A 23,914-nucleotide genomic window follows, 5' to 3' on the forward strand; every position below is an offset into this window, starting at 1 on the left:
GCCGAATGAAGTGATCTGGACCGAAGGGGTGGAGTGGATAGGAGACAAGTACAAGACAAGTACCTGGATATCCATAGTTCCAGCCAACTGGAACTATGATGAAAATGCAAAGTCAGCCACAGCTAAATACCTCCAGAAGGTAAGACTGGTGCTGAGAAGCCAGGTCAGTGGTAGGGAGTAAGATCATCAATCCATCAATACACATTCACTATTAGTCATCAGATACCCAGCTGGAATAATAAGCTAGCCACACGTCTCCACCCAAAGTGTAGCACCCTAGGCTCTATGAGCAACAGAAGGGTGAGGATTAGCGAGTGTCAAAGCCACAATCCAGAAGGACACGTTGAACATCCGTTTGCTAGTGACGTGTAAAACAAATTAGGAAGCTTTGGAAGATATCAATTTAATTACTTAACTATTATATTTATCTGTGGGCGTCATGTTTGTACGAAGAAACAAGTTTGAAAAACATATCCTTAAAGGCAAGGTATCAAAACCTAAGACTTGGGAGGTTATTTCTGCTGTCATTGGGAAAAAACACCCTGGACAGGTCGCCAATCTGTCACAGGGCTAACACATAAAGACAGACAACAATTCGCACTCACATTCACACCTATGGTCCATTTAGAATCACCACTTAACCTCACCCCATCTATGTCTTTGGACTGTGGGAGGAAGCTGCAGTACTCAGAATATACACAGGCTCAGGGGGAATGTGCAAAGTCCCCTTCACTACAGAGTACAAATATCACTACAGAGTATGAATGTCACTTCTCCAATTAATTTGATCAGAACTGCCTCATTCAGTGGCAGATATTTTTATTTCATTTCAAGAAATACAGGATAAATAAAAATGCATAATCCAAACCTTACACAAATTGGCATATTATGTTGATATCAGATATAACAGTAAATATATTTTGTATTCATATTTGTGTCGCTGAAGAGAATCTATCAGTAACTCTGAATATTTGAATGCTGTGATCCTAAGAATAACACAAACAACAGATTAAATAAGATTAACAGATTAAGTGCACAGTTGGTAAACAGTATTTCTTTGAGCCATGGAAATGTGCCCAAACACCAACCGTTGTCAATTTTTCATATACTGTCAGATTAAATTGTTGCTCATGACAGCTTGAAACTGTTTTCTCAATACTAATCTGATAATCTAAGATTTCTCACAGAATTTCTCACAGAATCCTTGTGGTCTGCAGTCACTCTGTCCTCTGTGGGATTCTTTAAAAGTTATACCGTACATATTCACTCTCATCTCTGACTGAGTATCACCATCTGACCATGACTCAGGCTGTTCGGTGATGAGTTGCAGAGGTAGGCAGGCCAAAATCCTGCACAGAGCATGAATAAAACTAAAGAAAGTTTTCATTCATCAACTGCCACAGAGCAAGGCTTGTTTCATAGCTGTGATACTGAAGCCCTTAGACCTCATCTTAACCTTAATGTCCTCTTGAGTCCGTTTCAGTGGAGTCTTCATCAAATACACTATCCTCCTGAAACCTTCCTCGAGTCCCATCCCTGTTGTGGCCGAACACGGCTGGATGTACCAGGCCCTGCCTTCACACACTTTTCTCAAATCAAGTTTCAGGCAAAGTTCTTCTGGGCTCAGAGCTCCGGGCAGGTCCTGTTTGTTGGCGAGGACCAAGAAAGGAACTTCTCTGAGACTCTCGTACCTCAGAACCTAGTAGGTGGAGAACACAATGTGAGGTAGGACCACAAACCTTTTAGAAAAGCCTGAAAATAAATCCCTGAACTTTGGGTTTGTGTAGCTTCCTGTTTTTACTATTTATAACCACTATATGGTTTAGAACATATTATAATGTAGGTTTCAGCAGTGATCAGGATATTTTAGCATTTATTATGTATTCATCAGCAATTATAACTTGTTTTATGAAGCTTTTGAACAGGTAATCCTAAAGATCATAGAGGAAAGCAATAAGTAGTTGTGAATTTTATTTTAATACTTTTAATCTTAAGATTAAACCTATGAACATATTTTAAAGAAAGCTACCCCTTGTACAACCACATTATGTGTTATACATGATTTTTGAAACATTTCTTCAATATTTTTCCATTTGGATACACAAGAGAACACAGATTAAGGAATCTTAAAGGATCATTGCATGATGTATTGTTTTCTACACAAAAATACATTTACTGCTTCTTAAAAAGCCAAAGTTTTCCTACACTGCGAGTAAAGCCCGTGTGGCCAAAAAATTAAAAATAAATAAATAAAAACCAAAGTTTTCCACATCAGATGTTTTACTACAGTGCCTTGAAGTGGTTTGTGTACGTTGCATATTGTACCACAATTTGATTCCACACTAGTTGAACTGCCACAAAACCCCTGCTCATAAATAGCCTGCATGTTTGAAATATTTCCTCTGTTGGAAGACAATTTTAGAAAACAGATTCTTAGTGTCAAAGCCTGCACAGTGAAGGTCAGCTTTCAGCGTGCATGCTCAACAGGAGGCTCCTGTCAATAATAAAACATTCTCTGGTTTATTTACCCGATGAAGTTCCTTGCGGGCCTCATCCAGTCGTTTCTGGTCCCAGCTATCCACCACAAACACCACTCCAGCTGTGTCAGTATAGTGATGCCTCCAGTGGGGCCTCATCTTCTTCTGGCCCCCCACGTCCCACACAATCAGTCCCGGGCTGCTCCTGTCTGTCTCCAGTGTCTCCACGTTGAAACCCACAGTTGGCACTGTCACCACACTTTCGTTGTACTTCAGTTTGTAAAGCAGCGTGGTCTTTCCTGACCCGTCCAGGCCCAGCATCAGGACCTGTGCTTGTTTCTGATGCTTGGATCCATGAATACCCATGTCCTAAGAATGCAGCTCGTGTCTATCTCCAGTAAAATATGGAGCTTCTTCTTCTCCTTATCTAACTGTGTAAAGTATGCTGTGTGCACTTAGTGCGTCTGCTCTCTTATGAGGAGCAAGTGAGCCCTCCCCGTCTGTTGTGTGCAGATTCCTTGTGTCCCTGCGTAGCTTTCAGTAAAGCTATTTATATCTAAATTGACAGTACAACTAAGTGGGGCAGCATGCAGTTCTCTGGTTACCACGGCACAGTCAGTGGAGTCACATCACACCTGCCCCAGATCATCATACACCCCAGCAGCAAGGAAGCTTATGTTTGGCACAACGGGAAGTTCATGTTACTAGCTGGCTGGCTGGCCATGTCTATGACTGGCCTCATAGCAGTGACATCACAGGTAAAGTTTGATTGCAATGGCAGATGGTTACATTTTATCTAATGTGTTTGGTCAAAGTGCAGCTTCCAGAAACCTCTGAGCAAAAACAAAAACTCAAATGCATATGCATCTATCTGTGGTCATATTTAATTACTTATGACAGCTGACATCAGATTCTGTATACTTATTATGGACCTCCTGAATTGACCGCTGGCTAAATTTTGAGCTTCATGTCACTAGCTGTTGTAGCTCTTTACAGCTTTATTAATGTGGCTGTCAGGTTTAATTGGTGTAATTAAAAGTGGAGTTGTTTATAATGTCAGCAGCAATATTAACTGCCCTGCACTAACAGAATCGTAAACATCAGCTTCTGTAATGAACATCTCCTGAGCCCCCAGTAGGCGGAATAAACTGAGCAAAATCCAGCTTTCTAAAAGTCAAAGATTATCAGTTGAGTTCAAGTGATGAATTTAGTCTTATTTTCCTCTTAAATGAGGAATAATAGAGTACAAAACAGAACTTGAAGGGAAAAAAAGAAAGAAAAAAAAGACAAATTGATCATGTTTTAATATGATGAGTATTTACAGTACTTTGCAAAAGTCTTGACTGACCCCTCATTTTTAAAAAATGCTTCCAAAAAGCCAGACCTTCTTGTAATTTTTTAGTGGTCTTGAACAATAGTTCTCCAGGTTTTCTGAAGGTCTTTCAAAGTTTTTTTTTTTTTTTTTTTTACATTGGCCGTTTTTCCTTTTCAGTCCTATCTTTGTACCCGAACATTTTCAGAGGAATGTTTTTTTCTATTTGTTAAGCCACAAAACACTGACTTATGAATCATTCAAGCATAAAAAAGGCACTTAACTCAACAGACAAGTCATCTCCTTTAGAAAAAGGACAAAAATCCAGCTTCCATGCATCTGGCTCTTCAGCTGATCCATCTACTGTTTGCCAAAACCTCATCAGAAATGGTGGCTGTCAAGAAGCCATTCTTAAGGAAGGGAAACAGGGTGAAACATGTTACACATGTTACACAAGAACTGGACTGAAGATGAGTGGCAACAAGTCCGATGGAATGATAAATCCAAATTTGGTTTAGACTGTTGCCAATATGTACAGAGGAAGTCAGGAGAGAGGTACAACAGTGAGTGTCTGCAGCCTTCTGTAAAACATGGCGCAGGCTCAGTGACGGTTTGTGGCTGCATTTCAGCAAGTGGTGTTGTTCCTCATTCTTTTTATAAAGAAATGAGAGGTGGTTCAAGACTTTTGCACAGTACTGCAACCTACACTTGTACAGAAACACACACACACACAAAAGACAAACCCACACACAATATTGATGAAATCTTTTATGATTTTAATCTTACCTTTGTGATTTACATCTTAAAATTTCTGAATTCTCTCTCTCTCTCTCTTTTTTTTTTTTTTACAGTTTATTAAATTCAACAAAAACAAGTACAAATGCTGCACAAACATCCTGTGACATACGTTAGAGGAAAAATGTGAACTGAAAAAAGCACAAACAGTTTAATTGGGTATATATCTCTGAAGTTAAACAACTCAGGAACAGGCGCCCTGCGGTATTAAACAGTGGAGGAGTAATGCTAACATGAGGATATTATGTACATTCATCTTACATTTCGCATGTCTCTTGGAGACATTTTTTCATCAATGCTATTCTACATTTGATTTAATGAGGGATGATGCTGAAGTCGTGCATTGTGCGTGGTGCGATCGACTGCATTACATTGAAAACTGAGAAGTAGTTTTGGCAGCGGACTCCATAACAGGAAACGAACAGTTAGAAAATAAGGCAACAATAACTGATCTCATTCAAAGGCTTGTTAGATTAAGTTCAGAGTAAATAAAATGGTATGTGATTTAGATCTATGACTTTTGCCTAATGTGATGACAATATAACAGTAAGCTGTCAGTTTAAGTATATCAGGTAGTGTAAAAATGATGATGTAACAAAAGTCAGATAAAGGAATAGGATGTCAACACCTATTTTAAAGGATGTAATATAAAATCCTACATAATAAAACTGCCATCTATTATTATTTTAATTATTATGTTATAACCCTTTACCTTCTTCATACCAGTCTAGATAAACAGTCAGAGTTATTATACGAGATAACGCATGAACTTTTTGAATTACAACTTAGCAGTTAGTCATAATGAGATTTTACTTTGTTGTTACTCCACACATTTAAATACATTTTGACAAGCTACAATATTATCCAACAGTTATTACATTATTAGTAGTTACACAGATCCTGATGGGTTGAGTCAGAAAAAAAAAGCAGGCAAGCAGATTGAACTTGAGCGTTGGAACAGAAACTGTTAGCAATCATTTTAATTAAAGACGCTCAACGTTCAAACTTAGAAAACGGGGAAACTCAAGCCAAAATGTGAAGATTTCTCACATTCAGCAAGTGTGATATAACAATGTAGTCAGTTCTATTGCTGTACAGTATGAGCAGTAACGTGTTATCATCTGTGTTGGTCATGTATAAAATTCATATTGGTAATTCACACTTAACCTGCCACTGTGCTGAACAACAGATTTATTTATCAATAAAAATCAGACAAGGTGGAAGTCAGAAAATTAAAAGCAGAAATCAGTGGTCACACAGACAGTGAAGGAAAGACATATAGACTGGAAGTTACTGTAAACATCATGCTATCATTTAAAAGGGACATTACTGGATAGACAATGAATCAGCTGTTAATGTCAGACTTGTGAGCAAGTTTAGATTCATCTATGACTGTGTCACACACTCTTTCAAACACACATGCACGCACGCACGCACGCACGCACGCACAAACAAACAAACAAATGTCTGCAGGGTCACGGACACACCCACAGCTGCACAAATCTTAATCTGATTATTTGCATAACAGTGATCCAGCTCACTTTATGATGCCTCAAAGATGTGGCTAAGACTAAATGAAAGACATTTTTATTGTGTCATTTTTATAGCGGTAAAAGTAAAGGAGGTTTGATGCACTGAAGGACAAACTGCTGCAAATATGTGTGATAGAAATAGTTCCCGCTCAAAAAGCGCTTATTTTGTCTTAAGTATATTCTTATTTATATTCAGACACAAAATAGATACTGTGCGCAGAAGATGTACGGTCTACTTTTCGCTGGCCTTGCCTTTAAACTTGACCACCATGACGGTGATGTTGTCAGGGCAACCACGGTAGAAGGACTGGAGGACGATGCTCTTGGCGCCGAAGTGCGGCTCGTCCAGCCGTTCCCTGATGAAGCGAACCGCCTCCTCATTGCTGAAGGTGTCCCACAGGCCGTCTGATGCCAGGATCATGAACTCGGGCTGCAGCTTGTTCAGGTCGAAGGACATGATGTCGGGATCGGGAATGACCACGTTGAGATTTTTCAGAGGGTAATCACCCAGAGAGCGGGACATGGCCAAGATGCCCTGGACACGCCACGAGCCATTGAAACTGATGAAACCACCTGAGGAAGAAGCAAAAAACAGAAATGATTGAAAAAAAAAACAAGTGGGAGGTGAAAAAAGGCAAAGGAGGCAAAGGTGGGTTATCAGAAAGAATGTTAAAATAATGGTGATAAATCAACACATTCGATTCGATTCGATTCAATTTCATTTATATAGCGCCAAATCACAACAAACAGTCGCCTCAAGGCACTTTGCATTGTGGGTAAAGACCCTACAATAATACAGAGAAAACCCAACAGTCAAAACGACCCCCTATGAGCAGCACTTGGCGACAGTGGGAAGGAAAAACTCCCTTTTAACAGGAAGAAACCTCCGGCAGAACTCAGGGACTCAGGCTCAGGGAGGGGCAGTCATTTGCCACGACCGGTTAGGGCTGAGGGGAGAGAACTACATATGAAAACAAAGGTGAGAGGAGAAGTAGACACACATGTTCTCTATAGCTGCTAAACCACTAAAATGTAAAATATTCTGACAGATTAAATGGCAGCACATCGATTAAATTTCATCAACTAAGAAATTACAACAAAGTGGAAACATGGCTCCGTGCCACTGACGTATTTTCACTCACCCAGCGCTCACCGTTGGATTCACAGAACTACACTGTTTATGTTGGAAACAGTTCAATTCATGTCACATCCTGCAAGTACAGCTGTGTGTCCCCTATGGCTTCCACAGATTTGGAGACAGGGAATTGTACTGGAAATTACTGGATAAGTCAGAGACTTCTACACTAGGCTAGGATGACTTCCAGCAAGCAGGACCATATGCAGGATTTAAAAGAAAAATACTGAGGTTAAAAGTTCAGGCCATGACTATAAAATATCCCATTATGTGCAACTTTCTAGCTAAAATTCCCAGAAAAAGCAGAGGACATGATATCTGTGTCCTCAGTTGTAGCTATTTCAGTAGCCACCGATTCTTCAGCTGCTGTGAGGTATTAATAGAAGTTAAGCATATAAATGCATCTTCAAACATTTAATATCATATTTGTCTTCAAATAGCCCGTGAATTTTGTTTTCTTCATTAATTTCAGTATTTCAGAAGTATTACTGCTGAGAGCATATTATGCTGAACTTCAGTCATAGGAATCACCAACTTTGTATTAAACAGTGGCTTCAACAACTTTGTTGAAGCCACAGGCTGTAGCAAGCAATAAGTTAATAATTAATAATTAAAAACAATAACCAAATAATAATTAAAAAAATTTCCAATGATTTCTGTTGCAGTTTTGGGTGACATTAAAAAAACAACTTTCATGTTTTCTTATATAGATATTAAACCTGGTCCTTGAAACACATGTACTAGGTGTGACCATGTCCATGGCACAACCGGAAGCTCTGCATAGCTCAGGATTATTTTAATGAACTGGAAACAATGGAAAACAAACAGTTTTAATATGGATAATTCATATTAGGACTTTATTGTCTTAATAGAACAGCTGCAAGTCTACAAGAGGAGCTAAATGAGCTTACTTGGACCATGAAGCTTTATTAAAACTTTCAGTCTTTTAGTCCAGTCCTTTTTTGTTTGTTAAACCTCTAAAGACTGACCTATGAATCATTCAAGCTTAAAAAAAGGCATCTAACGCAAGGGATGAACCAGTGTTGTGTCTACACATAACAGACAACTTAGCAAAAAACCAACTGCAACCTGTCACAAAAACACTTAAGTAAGTTCACAGTTCTTAAGAAAGGGAAAGTAGAAAAGGCTGGGGTATGCCACATTACACAAGAACCGGACTGAAAATCAGTGGTAACAGGTCTTAGGGAGTGATGAATCCAAATGTGAAAATTTTAGTTCAAATTGTTGGCAGTATGTAAGGAGGAGGTCAGTAGAGAGTGAGTGTAAAGCACGGTGGAGGCTCTGTCGTGGTTTGGAACTGCATTTCAGCCAGTGGTGTTGGGGATCTTGTCAAACTTGAAGGAATTATGAACACAGAGAAGTACCATCAGATATTGATCCACCATGCAATACCATCTGGAAAGCATCTGATTGGCAGTGGCTTCATTTTTCAGCTTGACAATGATCCCAAACACACTGCCAATGTAGTAAAAGCATACCTGGATAGAAAACACACAGTGGACCACTATCAGTCATCGACTGGCCTCCCTCAGAGATCGTTATAGAAGCAGTGTGGGATCATTTTGACAGAACAGAACAAAAAGCAGCCAACATCCAAAGAAGAGTTTTGAATGTCCTTCAAGAACCCTGGAGAACTATTCCTGAAGACTACTTAATAACAGGAAAGCTTACCTAAGAGATTTCACGCTGTGTTGATGAATAAATAGTGATTTTCAAGCTCATTAAATTCAATTACATTTTATTTATACAGCACCAAACCACAACAATAGTTGTGTCAGGGTGCTTTATACTGTGAGGTAATAATAGAGAGAAAACCCCAACAATCAGCTGACCCTCTGTGAGCAAAGGCTTGGTGACAGTGGGAAGGAAAATCTCCCTTTTAACAGGAAGAAAGCAGAACCAGGCTCAGGATATCTTTATATGCTGTATTTTCATGTATGTTTGCACATGTTCCAATATACTGCTCCACCTATTTCCCAATTTTCCTAGCAAAATATGAAGGAATGACGGGCAGCTCAAGACTTGTTCACAATACTGCACAAACTGTAATTAATATAACAATTAACATTAATATAAAACAAACAAAGCAAAACAAAAAAAAAAAACACCACACAGAAAGTTATGTTTGTAAAAGTCTGTCATAAACAAAATTCATTGTTCATATGTAAATCTTAGGTGAAAAGGCATCTAATTCACTGTGTTTGGTATTTTTTAATAAATTAATTTGTCTTAAGTTGATTGTTTTCGCACGTTTCAGCACTTGATTTAGCATTTAGGAGTTAAAAAAGATTAAAGAAAATTTGCTTTTTTCTCTTATGAAACCACGAATGTATTCAGCCAGATGCTCCATAATCCAAAAAAATCATCATCTCTCCTCAGGGGAGTATCTGTGTTTTAAGGTTGTGTTGGAGTAAAGGCCACCGAAGATTTCAGAACAAATCACTACAACAGTGGTTGTGTACGTCAAAATTTATGATTGAAGCTTTTGGTACACTGTGGACTGAAGGCTGTTAAAACTATAAGAAATGTCATCACCTGCAATACAATAAGCATGCTTCAATCCTTTTTCTTCAGTACCAAATTAGACCATTAGATGGAGATGGTGCGCTGTCCTTGCAGTGATCACAGCAACTGACTAATCTGGAAATTTGCCATCAAATTCTCCTCGCACAGAGAGTATGCAGATAAGGTTGGAGGGAGAATTATGCCTACAAATACACTTTAAACAGTGTACACCGTCTGGCTGGATTTGATAACATGCTGCTTTAGAAGCAGATAGTATTATCAGTCAGTAGGTTTTGATGTCAGCCTGAGACACAAGATGCAAGAGGGGGGGAAACGTGTGTAATGGCTCTTAGCTTTGATCAGACTCATTTAATGCTTTCATAGCAACAATGTGAGTTTGGATGATCCCTCAAGGTTTAACGAAAGCCTTTCTGCTGCTCTGAATATGTTGAGAAATGTGCACGCGTCTGGGCTGCAGCCATTTTCTCACCGGCCTTCTTGATCCTCTTGCGCTCCTTGAGCTGGTAAGGTTTGTGGTCGTGTGATAGAGGAATGGCATTGCCGTCTTTATCGCAAAGAACTCCCCGTGAATCTCCAACATTAGCCACTGTCAACTCTTTATCAGACAGCAGGGCCAACAGACATGTAGTTCCTGAAAGAAAGGAGGGAAAAAGGGGGGGGGGTTAGATTAGGGGAATCATGGTAGCTGGACATGAATTTCATGGCAGCCCATCAAACAGTTACAGAGATATTTATGTCTTTACCAAAGTGATGGAGAAACAGTGTTCATGTGGCTCAAAAAAATACCATGTTGTTATTAAACAGTCTTCATTAAAAACAATGTGACAGCTGATAAATTTATGTAGGCTCATAATATATATTGTTATAACTCCAAACTTAAATCAAAGGATATGCGATTGCAAACTTGAGAAATCCAATGGCAAAAACAAAGTGATTTACAACACGGTGTTGGTATAAAAACACAGTGCTTTTCCACAACACGCACTTCCATCCCACGTAACGTCAAACGCATGAAGCCATGTGCAAACAATGCAAACACTCTTTGAAGCAACTTCTCTTTCTTGCACTCTCCAAAAATGCTTCTTTTCCTCTTTCCTCTCTTTGTTTAGCTTCCCAGCCAAGCAGAACAAAGTACGGACTCAGGATCTGAGGCCCATTGTATGAGATCCAAAGTCCTGTAGAGAAAGAACAGATCTGCCTGTTTGGCCATCTGCTCACACCGAGCAAAGACAAAACTGGACACACACAGAGGGACAGAGAAAGGAAAAAAAAAAGAGGAAAAATAAGGGGGTCCTACCACCCGTGTGTGTGTGTGGGGGGGGGGGACATACAGTCAGTAGAGTCAAGTCACACTCAGGATTTTAGAGTAAAAACTGAGCAGGTTTAAATACCATCGCAAGAATGTGGATGACCTAGTAACATTTCAAACTTTCCTTTTAAGTTTCACATATTTGTGCAGATGTTGACTGAAAATTTATGTTTCAGCTGTTTCTAACTGAACCAAATAAAATAAATCTTCTTCCTCATGAAGGGTTCTTCCACTATGTCTGCAGTAACTCTGTTCCAGACCTGATGCAGTCAGTTTGTGAGGAATGAAATGGTAAAGAAAAGGCTGCAGTGCATGATGCAGATGAAATAAAACATGTGTAAGATAGGCAGAGAGCTGGAGGAGGGGGGTGGGGTGGGGGTGGGGGAGATAATTCCTCAGCAGGACAGTGATTTTATTTTCTCCCATTCAAAGCAATGGGTGAGGAAAAAGTGAAAATTTGGGTGAAAATAGAGACAGAAAGTAACTAGAGTGAAGTAAGTGAAGGGAAAGTTGATGCCACTTAATTGTAACAGTTTGTGAAAAATCTGTTTCTATTAGTTTCATCACGTTATGCATCCCTAATCCTCGTGCCTATAGCTGCCACTGCACTGCGCTATGCTGTCCAGCTAATTATCCTTATCTAGTTCCCATGGTGATAGAGATAATGGACTGAGGTGCCTTCCTAGCACACCCTTCCCCAATTAGCCAAGCCTCTCAGTGCACACATTCCCTATTAAAATGGCACCATGGCCCATATGCACCCTGTGCTCATGCTAATTACGGGGTTAGCTTCGTCAGGCACACCTTCAAGACTCCAGTACCATTAACATCTTAACCCCAGTTAGTCTCTCATTCTAATTTGCAACATTGGACTAATTCACTCAGAGTTATCAAACTCTGACAGGCTCTATTTATGCTTGATACATCTGGAGAGTTCAGTGTAAGTGTATCCACAGCTCCTGAATGGATTTATGTTCTTAACCAAGCTTCTTGGCATTTAGGTGAAAAATGTGGGGTCAGGACTGCCACCACCCTGCTCGCCTGACCTCACTGTCTTCTTCAAAGCCTTTCTAAAAACACTACCTGCACATTAGCAAACCCACAGTAATTTTACCCCTTAAGAGCTGCCATCCCATCTTACCTTCTTGGACTTACACTGTTAACATTTAGAGCAATAGATTATTTTTAGAATCATTTTGACCTGCTTTATAAAGTCATAGCAACATTCTGGATTTGCATATAACGCCATTTTGAGCTTCAGACCATCTCAGCATTTTATTTTTATTCCATTCATTTTTTTCCCCCCTAAATAACTACGGTAGCTTCCTCAGGGTCAGTTTCAGTCTTTCTGGAGCCTCGTGTAAGATTTGTGTGCAAATCTGAACCAACCTATCATTTCTCCACTCTCGTTCTCAGCAAAATAGGAGGGTAGAGAAAGACTGATTTAACTAGGCTATGACTGAGTCTCTCCTAGTTAGTCTAGTTCAGGGAGTTTGGTTCTCAAACTTAAACCTTAATCCACTTTAACATTGCTCGCCTAAAAATAATTGTAGACCTGTTGGAATACATGCACAGCATATACACCTCTTCTTTTTTTGCTCAAAACCTGGTACCCACCTTACCCACCAAGCAACTTATTTACCAAGACTTGAGTTTCGCCTCAGGCAGAAATTAAGAGGCGCCTGCAGAAGTGTGCGAAGCTTGCGTCTCTCTAACTCCACACTCTCAGATTGACTGATCTTTATACAACTCGTGTAGTAGACCCCGAGACCTGAATCTTGGCAGAGTTAACCTTTAATATAATTAATCTTCTCGTTTTTTTCCCCTTTCACACAAACAAGAGGGTGCAGAAAAATAAAAAGCTTTATGCCCTGAGGCCTTACAGACCTTAACAACGTTTTTAGAACCAACATCAGTCTTGCAAAGACTTCAAACTTGAACTCCAAGGTGAGAAAGAATTCATCACAATGAAAAACTTACTATCTTTAAAAAAAAAAAAAATCTATTAGCTATCTAAAGATCATGCAGTCACACAGTGGGCAGGAACTGCTTTAAAAAGTCTCTGAGTTCAGCAAACCGAGGAGTGAACTGTGACAAACCACTGCAATGACGAGTTGTGCCGTTAAAAATAACTGATATATATCTGATGTCAGAGCCGGTCAAACATGTTTGAAAGCTGTTAGATTTTATTCAACGCTAAGTTGATATCACAGCACCTGGTCTAACCTGCACATTATATAACTGGACAAAATTTTAATCTTTGTCGTGAGCTATTCTCATTTTATTTACCTTATCGCAGAAATAATTTTATGCTTCTGTCAAAACCCAAGTTTATGTTGCCTGCCTGCAATCAACAGTTTGTTCTAGTCTTGTCAGAGATTCATGCTTTATTTTTTAGGCCAGTGTACTGTGCAACAGCACCTAAAATATGATGTGTTCTGGTCAACCATTTCAAAGGATCATTATCTAAATATTCAGTGATATTTTTAAATCAAGTTCTTTCAGCTATGTAAAGCTTTATGCTTCTTGCACAGCCTTTATTTATGTGACAGCTGGGTACAACAGCTGTCTGCAATACCTCACTGACACCTATTCTTCAAATGCCACAGAGTGACGTGCTGCCATGAGAATAGCCATCAGCTTCAAGTCAGAAAACAGGGGATTGGCCTTGATATTTAGTGGCACCGCAGTTTAAACTGATTCTTTTCATAAACACAGTTGTTGAAGAGTTTTAAAGACGCTGCTGCAAACTCACTTGGTTTGAACAAACATTTAAAGTGCTTGTTAAAAAGTTAATTAGACAAGAAACAACAGTCATCAGTCATACTTAGTCTGTAGTAGCTATTTTTACAGCAACAGTTGCTTAGTTTCTGTTCAAGTAACAGCACAGACACAACCAGAAAGCTGAGTTTTGTCTTATTATGAGAGCCACCATTCTCAGACAGCTTCAACAATCATTCTAGCTGTAGTATTAGATAGCAGCAGGCCAGTGTTTAGGTCACTTTTTGATCATGACCCTGTGTCTCAAATGACCTATTCAAATCATTCCACCAACATCAACTGCGTAAATGTGAGTAAATTACTCTAACGCTTGGTTTAGATTGCTGCGGCGAATTTCTGTGGACCCTATGATGTAGCCTCTGGACGTGAATGACTGTTTCGAGGGTTGATACCTGTGCGGGCTGCGTCAACAGTGATGTGTAGTTAAATTTCTAGATTTGTACATTAGGCTAAGGCACAGACACAGCAATGCAATCCGCTGTAACCAGTGATCAATGAAACAATGACCTTGAAATACAGTATCGCACTTATTTGACTACTTATTATGGTGAGTAGAAATTTAAGTAAAACACATACCAAATGATATTACAAGAAGATGAAACACAAGTTTGACACCACTTTAGATACATAAGTGTGGCTAATTAAAAAAAAAAAAGACTGGTGTCAATATTTAGAGCCATCGCAGATTACACAGTGCTGTTTTCTGTTCCACATACACTGCTGACTAAAAGGTAAACTACAGCTAACATACTTAGCTTGAACAAATATTTAGCTAAAGGGGAATGGAATGAACTTTTTTTGGTAAGAAATCACACACACACACTACAGTCTCGTGAAAATAAAATGATTAATGGAATAATAAACTGGTGAGTTTGGACAACAGTTACATTGCCTCTTAGAGGTTTAAAATGGGGGAAATGTGTTACATTGTAGCAAGACAGTTTCTTGCAATCCGGCAACAATAACCAAAAAAATGTTCTGTTTTCTGGCAGTTTTGCTAGTTTGGCATTACAATGATGCCATGTGGGATGATGTTGGTTTGTGTCTGTATATGTGTACTTCAGTATACAGAATGTTTCATTTCTGCTGTGCAAAAAAAAAAAAAAAAAAAAAAAAAAAAAAAATTGCATTTATTACACATACTTTTTCTTCCTGGAGAGATTATAGTGCACAAAATACATCCCCAAAACATTTCTGCACATATTTAAATTGTGCAGAAATGCTTAACTTAAATTGGCTTTTAATTCTCCAGACCGACTCCAGTTCTTGAAGATGACATGGCTAAACTGTCAGTGTGGTCTCTACTAACTGCTGATTATTAGACTAATGAACAGCAGTAAACTTTTCTGTTCTTGTGTGCAGACATGACACCCAGCTACATAAAGATTGGTATAAGCAGAATACCATACAGCATTAAGGAGACTGTTTCCATAATAGACTCTAAGCTCCTGGGCACTGCATCAAAGTCCCATCTCCCTTATCTTTCTTTCAAGCACTTATGTTCACTGATAAACAACACAGGGATGAATGAACAGGGGGATAAATCTGATACGCTGTTGTCCTGGGGACAGGGACCTGAATTGAGAGTGTGTATCTCTATTCTCCCTCACTCCCTTCCCTGCTAGCTCAATTTAGGCCCCGATTACTACAGAAAGTGGGGAGCGGTGCGAGCCTAAATGATGTGATTGTGGAATCAGATACAAGGACAAGAATGCACAATTACCTGATCAGCAGATTCCCCCGAGATGCCGACAAGAAAGCCAGAACAAATGCTGCAGCAAATTCAATCCCTGAACTAGACAACACAGGAGCCCTTTTATTGTAATGGTGCTTGCAAGTTTATCTAGAAGCATCATGTCAGTCTGTCTTGCTGTGCTGTCCAAAATGAAAGATAGTACATAAGGAAAAGATACAAACTGATGGGGTGTGGAAAGTGTCTTTGAACCTCAATGCAACAGGTCAGCTTAAGAACAGAAGAAGGCAGAGGGATCAGGAGAGGAGATTTGCTTTTTGGCCCTTTTGAGAGTGACAGATCAGAAAGCTGATGATTAAATCCAGATGGAAAAGGAGCAAAGGAGAGGAGGATAAAACACTCAAGAGCAGGTGATTTCAGAGGCAGGACCATCAAACCTTTTCTTAGATGGAACAATCAGCTGTCTCAGGACTGGATGCTCCAAGTTTGGTTTTAATCCTCCTCATTAACAGTTGATGTCATATGACCCAGCATTCACAGAAAGATGCTTCGCAATGGCTTTTCATACCCGTGACTGCCTCACAACCTTACATGTGATTCTCATATAAGCTGTTGGTGCAGGTTTTCATTTAACCTCCATGTTTTCTCTTCACTCTCATCTCTTTCGTTAAGAATTTGTGTGTGTTACGACTTAAATTTTTCAAGGATTTGACCTTCCCTTCTGCTTGTTATAAAAAAGTAAACCCATCTGCAGGCATAATATGTCATGTCTCATAAAAGAAAACCTTGTATTTTATAGTGCACAGCAGTTCTAGGGTTCACAGGTAACATGCACGGGTGTGAGGTGAAGGAAGTGTTCAAATGAATCAAAGGTATGGGTGAATATTTCCTCAGTAGGGAGTGTGTGTATTGGCTACGCACATATTAATTGCTTTGTCTTGTGTGCTTGGGCTCGATTACCATTCAAATAATTGTGGAAACAAAAGATGGTAATTCAGCCACGGCTGGAAGGTGGATCTGTTTGTGTTAACACTGCAGTAGTCAGCAGTGAAATTGTATGAAGTCACTACATCACCAAAGTAACCCCCGAGGTCTGGGAACATGATGATCATTTCCCAAAAAAAAAGCACTTCATATGAGCGCATCTGAAGCGTCAGCTCACCTCATAGGTCTATTACAAGTGAGAGAGGTGGCCTGTGAACTGTAATGTATGTTTATAATTAATAATTTAGGCCACAAGATTGTTTTTTTTGCCTTTTCTTTACAGCTCCATTGCTACTTTCAGTAACTTTGCAATTGACTTTACTCGGAGAGTAGAACATTATCATTATCTATATAGACAAAACTTTGAAACTAAAAACCAGGCTGTTTAAAAACAGATTCTAGAAATAAAGACCTATTCGAGACTCCTTCCTCCTGTGTTTATTCACTGACCTTCAGTTTAACCGGGGCAGCTAGAAGGAAAAGTGACCTTCCCACAGAAATGCTGAAATGTTGAGGTTGCAGAATGTCACAGCAGTGAGACCAGGACATAATCTTACAATCCATACTGAAACTCACTTGACTTTGTGTTCAATAATCCAATAATGATGGCGCAGAAAGAAACCTCCTTTAATTTTCTGTGCTATGAAACTAGCAAAAGTCACTTCTGTTTATGTCCACAGTATTCTCCTCCTCCTCCTCTTCCTCTTCCCCAAGGTCGTTTCACTGCGTTCAGATTGCACTTTATCACCCCTTTGTGTCCACGTTTTGTATTTATTGTTCTCGTTTTGTTCTGCCTGTACTTCTGGGCTCCCATTCTTCTATACTACATAGCACCGACTAATAAAAACACTTCTAACACACAAATCCATCCCTCTGAGCCTTTTCGCATCTCTTGCTATCCATCACTCTCTCTCTCTCTCTCTTTCTCTCTCTCTCTTTCTCTCTCTTGCATTTACCCCTCTCTCCTTACATGCCTCCCGAGATAATTACTACAAGCCTTGTGAAGATCAACTTGTATTTAAACAGCTGAATAAGCAAGGCCTTGGGCTGCTGGGCTGCTGACAGTCACTATTCAACAACCGTCAAATGAAATAGTGGAGAAGAAAATAGTTTGTGCGCAGCATTACACGGGACACTGCAGCAAAACACCTTTTGCTTCCTTTTCATGTCCGTCTGTTTAGTTTTGTGGCCACACATTTAGGCTGACATACTGCATGCATGCATTTTGATAATTCCTAATTAGTGACCCAATGCAGCATCTCAACAAAAAAGCCACTGCAGGAAATTGACGTACTTGCAGAACATATCATGTATGAAGTTACGTGAACAGGCAAATACACACCTGCTTCATTGTAAGCGGCAGAGAGCTTGTCCAGCATTTCTTTGTCCACTGTCAGTATCTGCTGCTCTAGGATGGAGGGATAGGAGAGGCTTAGTTTCTCCTTTTTTTCATCTTTCTCCTTGTCTTTTTCCCTGTCTCGCTCTTTCTCCCGTTCATAGGTCAGTAGCTGCTGGCGCAGAGCCTCTGGCAGGTGGGTCTTAGCAAACTCAGCAGCAGCCTGATAATGGAGAGCAGAGGGAGACACAAGTAGAATTAGATGACTGCAGATAAAAAAATTTGCTGCTAGAAAAGAATATATTCTGACATGTTGATGAGGGTGCTTTTCTTTTAACTGGCCATATTTAAGAAGTAGGAAATGATGCATAGGTCTCCATTTTCAAAGGGATGGAACATCACGGGTATAATGAGCAGAGCTGATTATCATTTTTTCAACACTAAAGGCAACTTCTCGGTTCTGAGGATAATTTATATATCTTTGGGTTTAGGAAATTCCAACAAGCATTCCTCCATTTTCTTCTTCTTCTGCTTATTCAATTCAGGGTCTGCCAATAAACCTACCACATGCATGTTTTTGAACTGTGGGAAGAAGCTGGAGTACCCAGAGAGAACCCACGCAAGCATGGGGAGAACATGCAAACTCCACACAGAAAGGCCCCAGCCAGCAGATGGATTCCAATCCAGGAACAACAAGCATTGTACTAATATTCTTGGACATTGTTATTGAGATTAAGGGGATCAGACTGTTACCTCTGGCTAAACACTGGAAGCAAGGGGCAAAAAGCTAGTCTAGCTCAGCCCAAAAGGTCCAAAAACTGCCAACTGGCACCTCTAAAGTTTACAGATTAGCATCTTGTATCTTATTTCTTTAATCCTTACAAAATCCGGAATGTAAAAACACGTTGAGGTCGTGTGGGGTGATAAACACTGGAACTATTTCTTCCCAGTAGCTGCCTAGAGTCTTGTCACTGTGGTTAAGATTTAAAGGTGCCTCATCAACTATAAAGTAAAGAAGCTTATTTCTCAGAATGTCCCAAAAACATTTCCTGTTTTAGAGACAAAATTGCAAGTGCAGTAACTACAGATATGCGCACACTGTCTTTGGCAGGCTGGAGTGGCAGTAACCCGCTTGTTCTTTCGATTTTGCTGAAACAGATAAACACAGATAAAGGAAAAGGAAAGTGCATCGCCAATCAAGTGTACACAGGCTAATGCTGGGGGATAGAGCTGAGCTAGAGAAACGTTATCCTCACCACTATCTATTTTACTCGAAGGACATCAGATTCTTTGCAGATTCCCATCGCAGGTCCAGAGCAAATAATGCCTGTCTCTTCAAGCCCGGGCTTCAAAGAAAACAGCCCAAGCCAAGGTCATGAGGTACAAATGTCAGATAATATTCTGCTGACTTGCTGTTGGCCTGCATGATCCCAGGTTCACAAAGCTCATATTTCACACAAGGTTTCCACATATAGAAAGTGTAACAACTGCAGTAATTGGGAAGCAGTTAATTAAGAAAACAAAATGAACCATTCATGGCCATGGCAGAAGAAAGTTTGCAATTTCCTGGCATTGGATATAATGATTTGAGGTCATATGACAGAGAACCACAGATGAACCTGATGTCTCAAATGCTCATACACTGTCCCCATTTAGCTCTCTCTCTTCTATCCATACCGCCCTCTCTTTCACTCCATCTATATCTCATTCTGCTCTGGGAAATTGCTTTCAAGGACTAAGATAACACTGCCTCCTCTGCTTTTTCTCCACACATGAAAACAATTCATCCACTCCTCTCTTGTTATATCTTGTCAGCATAGTTGAAGCTTTGCTTTGCAAGCTCTGTCAATCTAGCCCTATCTTCTCCAATGAAATCCAAACACTGTTATTCATGCATGTTGTTCATTTTCCATTTCCCACAGTCCCTTCACTCTACTCCCAAAGCAACGTTCAGTCCAGAATCACCATGAATCTTTCCCAAGAACAATCCCTGATGACATACTTTGATCCACTGGCTAGCATGCAGGGAGCAGGAGTCACAAACTAAGTTCAAAGGTCAGAAATAGAACAGGAAGTCTTTTGTCTGCTTGGGTTATGCTAAGCGAATTACTGAGCAGTTAAATTGTCTTTCTGTCAGTCCTTAACAAAACACTGGGACCACATTTCTCCAGCTACATTCCTTTCAAGAGTAGCTCCATATAAGAACAGCACGAAATCAGCACAACTTGGGAAATCACCAGGTTGTGCTGATTTCATGGCTCATTCTGCTCACACCCGCTTTTTGGGAGTTGCCCACTCAGCACAGAAGGGGTTAATCCGAAAACGAAGCATAAAATTTTCTCTTCCAATCATCTAACACCATTATCTTGTAATATAATCAGATTTGGAGATGGTGATTTCCCAAACGTATGCTGATCTTATCTGGAGTTACTCTTAACTATTTAACTGTGTGTGCATGTGTACCAGTCAGTACATGCAGGGAAGCTGAGACTTATCTGGTTATCTGGATCTAACCTTCTTTAACCAGACAGGCACATCTGATGCCAGCTTAGGGGATAAAGGGAGAAAGGATTGGATGAGTGCAAGGCAGAGCAGGGCGGGGATACACACTATGGAATAGAATAATGAAGACAAAAATCAAGGACAGCTAAACATGAGAGAACAAAATTAAGAATGAGATTAGCAAATGGCATAAGAACACACAGAAGGAATGCAGGAAGGGCTTACAAATAAGAGGGTGGAACCAGAATAGGCTTTCTGGGAGCGTTATTATAGCTGAAAGCGAAAGTAACAGAGAGAGGTCAAGAACTAAAACTCTTTCTTGCCAACAGTAAAGAAAGTTAGAAGGAGGTGATGAAGATGATGAGTTTCTAAAAAGAAAAAAAGTGCATGAACAAACAGTTTAAATGCTTGTTTCAGAGAGAAATGCTCTTATGATCAGCAAAATTACAGTATAATTTTAAATTGTGCATTGTTTACATCCACGTGACACATGCCACTGCACTGCTAAATTTGTTGGTATGTTGTATATGTGCACTCAAAAGTGTTTCCTTGTGTATTTTCCTTGATCTACAGTGACTCTCACAGCTAAATGGTCAAGTACTGAGTATTTTCACTGATCTCACACCTCTGATGTTATGGGTTTTCAGGCAGCTCATAAGGCATATCTGTGACATCCATGGTTTGTTTCCTGGCTGTAGGACCTTAAATGTATGTCATACCCATCTCTCTTTACCTTTTCATCTCTGTCTCTTTCAAGGCTGTCCCCTGTGAAAATATCTATAAAAACCTATTAGAGTGATGAGAATTAATTTAAAAAGTGTTAGAGCTGAAAAACACTGCGGTATTGAGTGTCAGACATATTAGTCTATGACTGACTCCTTTCAGTTTATTCATGCAGTATGTACATATTGAAAGGAAAGGAAAGAGGCCGCTGTATGATTGCAGAGCTCAAAGCTAAGCTCTGCACCAGTGAGGCCCTTTGTGAACAAAATGCTTTGAAGGTACAGAACTTCAAGTAAGATCTAGAAACCACCAAAGCTTCCTACATGGAAATTGTAGAGAAGCAAAAATGAAAGAACAAGAACATGAACATGATCTTGAGGGCCAAAGTGAAACACTGCAGGAGACTTTGGATTCCCAACAAGAGAAAGAGGCCAACGTTGATGGTCCAGAGGAAATACCCAAAAAGAAAAAGAAGAAGAAGAAGCGAAGCTGGCTGCGTAGACTATTCACTTGTGGTAGTGCAGCTTCCACATAATCTCCTACATAATCTCATTATTATATACAACTAAATATCAAGAGCAAATAACTATTCACTTTGCTCCCCCCAACCAGTCACAGCAGCTGGCTGCCCCTCCCTGAGCCTGGATCTGCCGAAGGTTTCTTAATGACAAAAGGGAGTTTTTCCTTCCCACTGTCGCCAAGTGCTTGCTCATAGGGGATCGTCTGATTGTTGGGGGGTTTCTCTGTAGTTCAATTCAGTTTCATGTACAGTACCAGTCACCCATATGGACAAACTCACCCATTCATATAAAAGGGTGAGTGTGTACTAGTACTGTACATGAAACTGAATTGAATTAAAGATGATCTGTAGGAAATAAGTTGAATAAAGTGAATTACTCACTGAATCAGGGAATTGTAACATCTTACCCATAAATTTGACCAACAAATAATAAAATAAAACAATTGGCTATAAAATAAAATATCTGAATAGTGAAGACTTTTTTTTTTTTTAAGCATTTCAAATATCAAATTACAGAAGCTTAATAGCAGAAATAACTGTGTTTACAGTCTGTTAAAAATGCTTTTGTTTTGTTTTTGTTTTTTTACTCTCTGGATAGTTTTCATTGCATTTGTTTTGTTGATGCCTTTTGGAGTATTTCAATAGAATTACCGATCAAATAATATGCCTTGCTCAGTGGTTAGTGGTACTAATAAGAGTCAATCTGTTTTTGTCATTGAAATTCTACCTGATCATTTTTATCCTGATCATTCATTAGAATGTATCGGTGTATGTGCGTGTTACACACTGACAGCCAATTAATGGAGCTTGCTAACACTGCTAGCTAGCATTTTAACTCCATTCAAAGATGGTCACTTCAGACTCCAGAAAACAACTTGGTAGTAGCAAAAAATACCAAACCTGAAGCTTCAAAATGTCGGTTTGCAAGCAAATGCGTCTCTCACATTGCTGTGAAGGAGTTTTGGTCCACTCCTCTTTATGGGATTTCTATTCTTTCATTGAAGTTTGCAGGCATTCATTTATGCAGGGCTCTCTTAAGGTCCCACCACAGAATTTCAATCAGGTTGAGGTCTCAACTTTGACTGGGTCATTGTAACTGCTTAATTCTTTCTTTCCTTACTGTGCTTGGGGTCATTGTCCTGTTTCATGACCTAATTTCACAAAGTTGGACAGATTTGACTCTAGAATACATTTGGTAGAGGAGTTCATCATTGACTCAATGACTGCAAGGTATCCAGGTCATGTGGGTGCAAAATAAGCCCAAATCATCACCCTTCCACCACTGTGCTCACAGTTGGTATGAGTTGTTTGTGCCAATATGATGTATTTGGTTTTATCCAAATGCAATGCATTATGACAGTGTAATGACTAGGAATTTTCCTGGTGACTAATTTATTACTCCACTAAACAAGGTTAAAAAAATTTGACTACCACCTAGTCTAAAACTAAGAAACACTCAGATATCAAATAAAATTTTATGCCTGTTTAATGGACAATGTCAAAAACTGTCCAAACAAAGGCTTTTGAAACCATTAATTGCATACCATGAATCGCACTTTAAATGCTACTTAACTGTGCGACATTGCACATTATGTAACATAAGAGGAATAAATGACTTAGGCAAATTTTTTAAAATGCCTTTGTGACTTAAGCAATTTTAAACATTCAACTATAGTAATAAGACAGTAAGCACTTAGCTTGTATGAATGGGTGTGAATTGATAAATGCAAACATGTTGTATAAAGTGCTTTGAGTGCTCAGCTAGAGTAGAAAAGCACTATATAAGAACTAGACCATTTACCATTTTATGGAGCAGAGGACTCATCACAGGACGGGGTATAATCTGGATTGCAGATAGAATAGAATAGAATAGAATGCCTTTATTGTCATTATACAGGATGTACAATGAGATTGGAGGGCCACTCCTGTTCAGTGCCATGTAACAGAAAATCAAACTCTCTAAAATGAAAATAAAAATATTATAAAAATATTATAATCTAGTATAATCAATATGATCAAGAGATATACAGAAAATAAACAATGTGTAAAATATACAAAAAATAGAATGTATAAAAATATATACATACATTGTAAGAAAGTAAATGTGTGTATACATATAATAATGAAGATGATGAATATTGCACTTGGTGAATGACATCATCATCATCATCAGATATGTCCTCCTTATCATGTGGTTGTGTCTGCGTGGCATCTTGAATACCATTAACAGGAGAGTTTAAGGCATTGTCTGGTCCAGCTGAAACAGAC

General features: G+C 39.3%; 2 protein-coding genes across 2 annotated transcripts in view; both read right to left on the bottom strand.

Annotated features, from left to right (window-relative positions):
• Positions 1-963: 963 nt before the first annotated feature.
• LOC115789917 (ADP-ribosylation factor 6-like) lies at positions 964-2,921 on the bottom strand. The gene is made up of 2 exons (XM_030743497.1): positions 2,529-2,921; positions 964-1,699 (listed from the first exon to the last, which is right to left on the bottom strand). Exons 1-2 carry the CDS (start codon positions 2,841-2,843, stop codon positions 1,391-1,393), a joined length of 624 nt encoding a protein of 207 aa, XP_030599357.1. The 5' UTR covers positions 2,844-2,921; the 3' UTR covers positions 964-1,390.
• A 1,623-nt stretch (positions 2,922-4,544) lies between these two features.
• The window catches only part of ppm1lb (protein phosphatase, Mg2+/Mn2+ dependent, 1Lb), a 56,400-nt gene continuing 37,030 nt past the window's right edge, over positions 4,545-23,914 (bottom strand). The window contains exons 3-5 of the mRNA XM_030743496.1: positions 17,908-18,124; positions 10,268-10,429; positions 4,545-6,689 (exon numbers count right to left, since the gene is read on the bottom strand). Of these exons, the coding sequence (XP_030599356.1) occupies positions 6,349-6,689; positions 10,268-10,429; positions 17,908-18,124 (720 nt within the window). The 3' untranslated portion in view covers positions 4,545-6,348. The remainder of the gene's footprint in view (positions 6,690-10,267; positions 10,430-17,907; positions 18,125-23,914) is intronic.

This window comes from Archocentrus centrarchus, chromosome 13, assembly GCF_007364275.1.
Source record: "Archocentrus centrarchus isolate MPI-CPG fArcCen1 chromosome 13, fArcCen1, whole genome shotgun sequence".
NCBI lineage: Eukaryota > Metazoa > Chordata > Actinopteri > Cichliformes > Cichlidae > Archocentrus > Archocentrus centrarchus.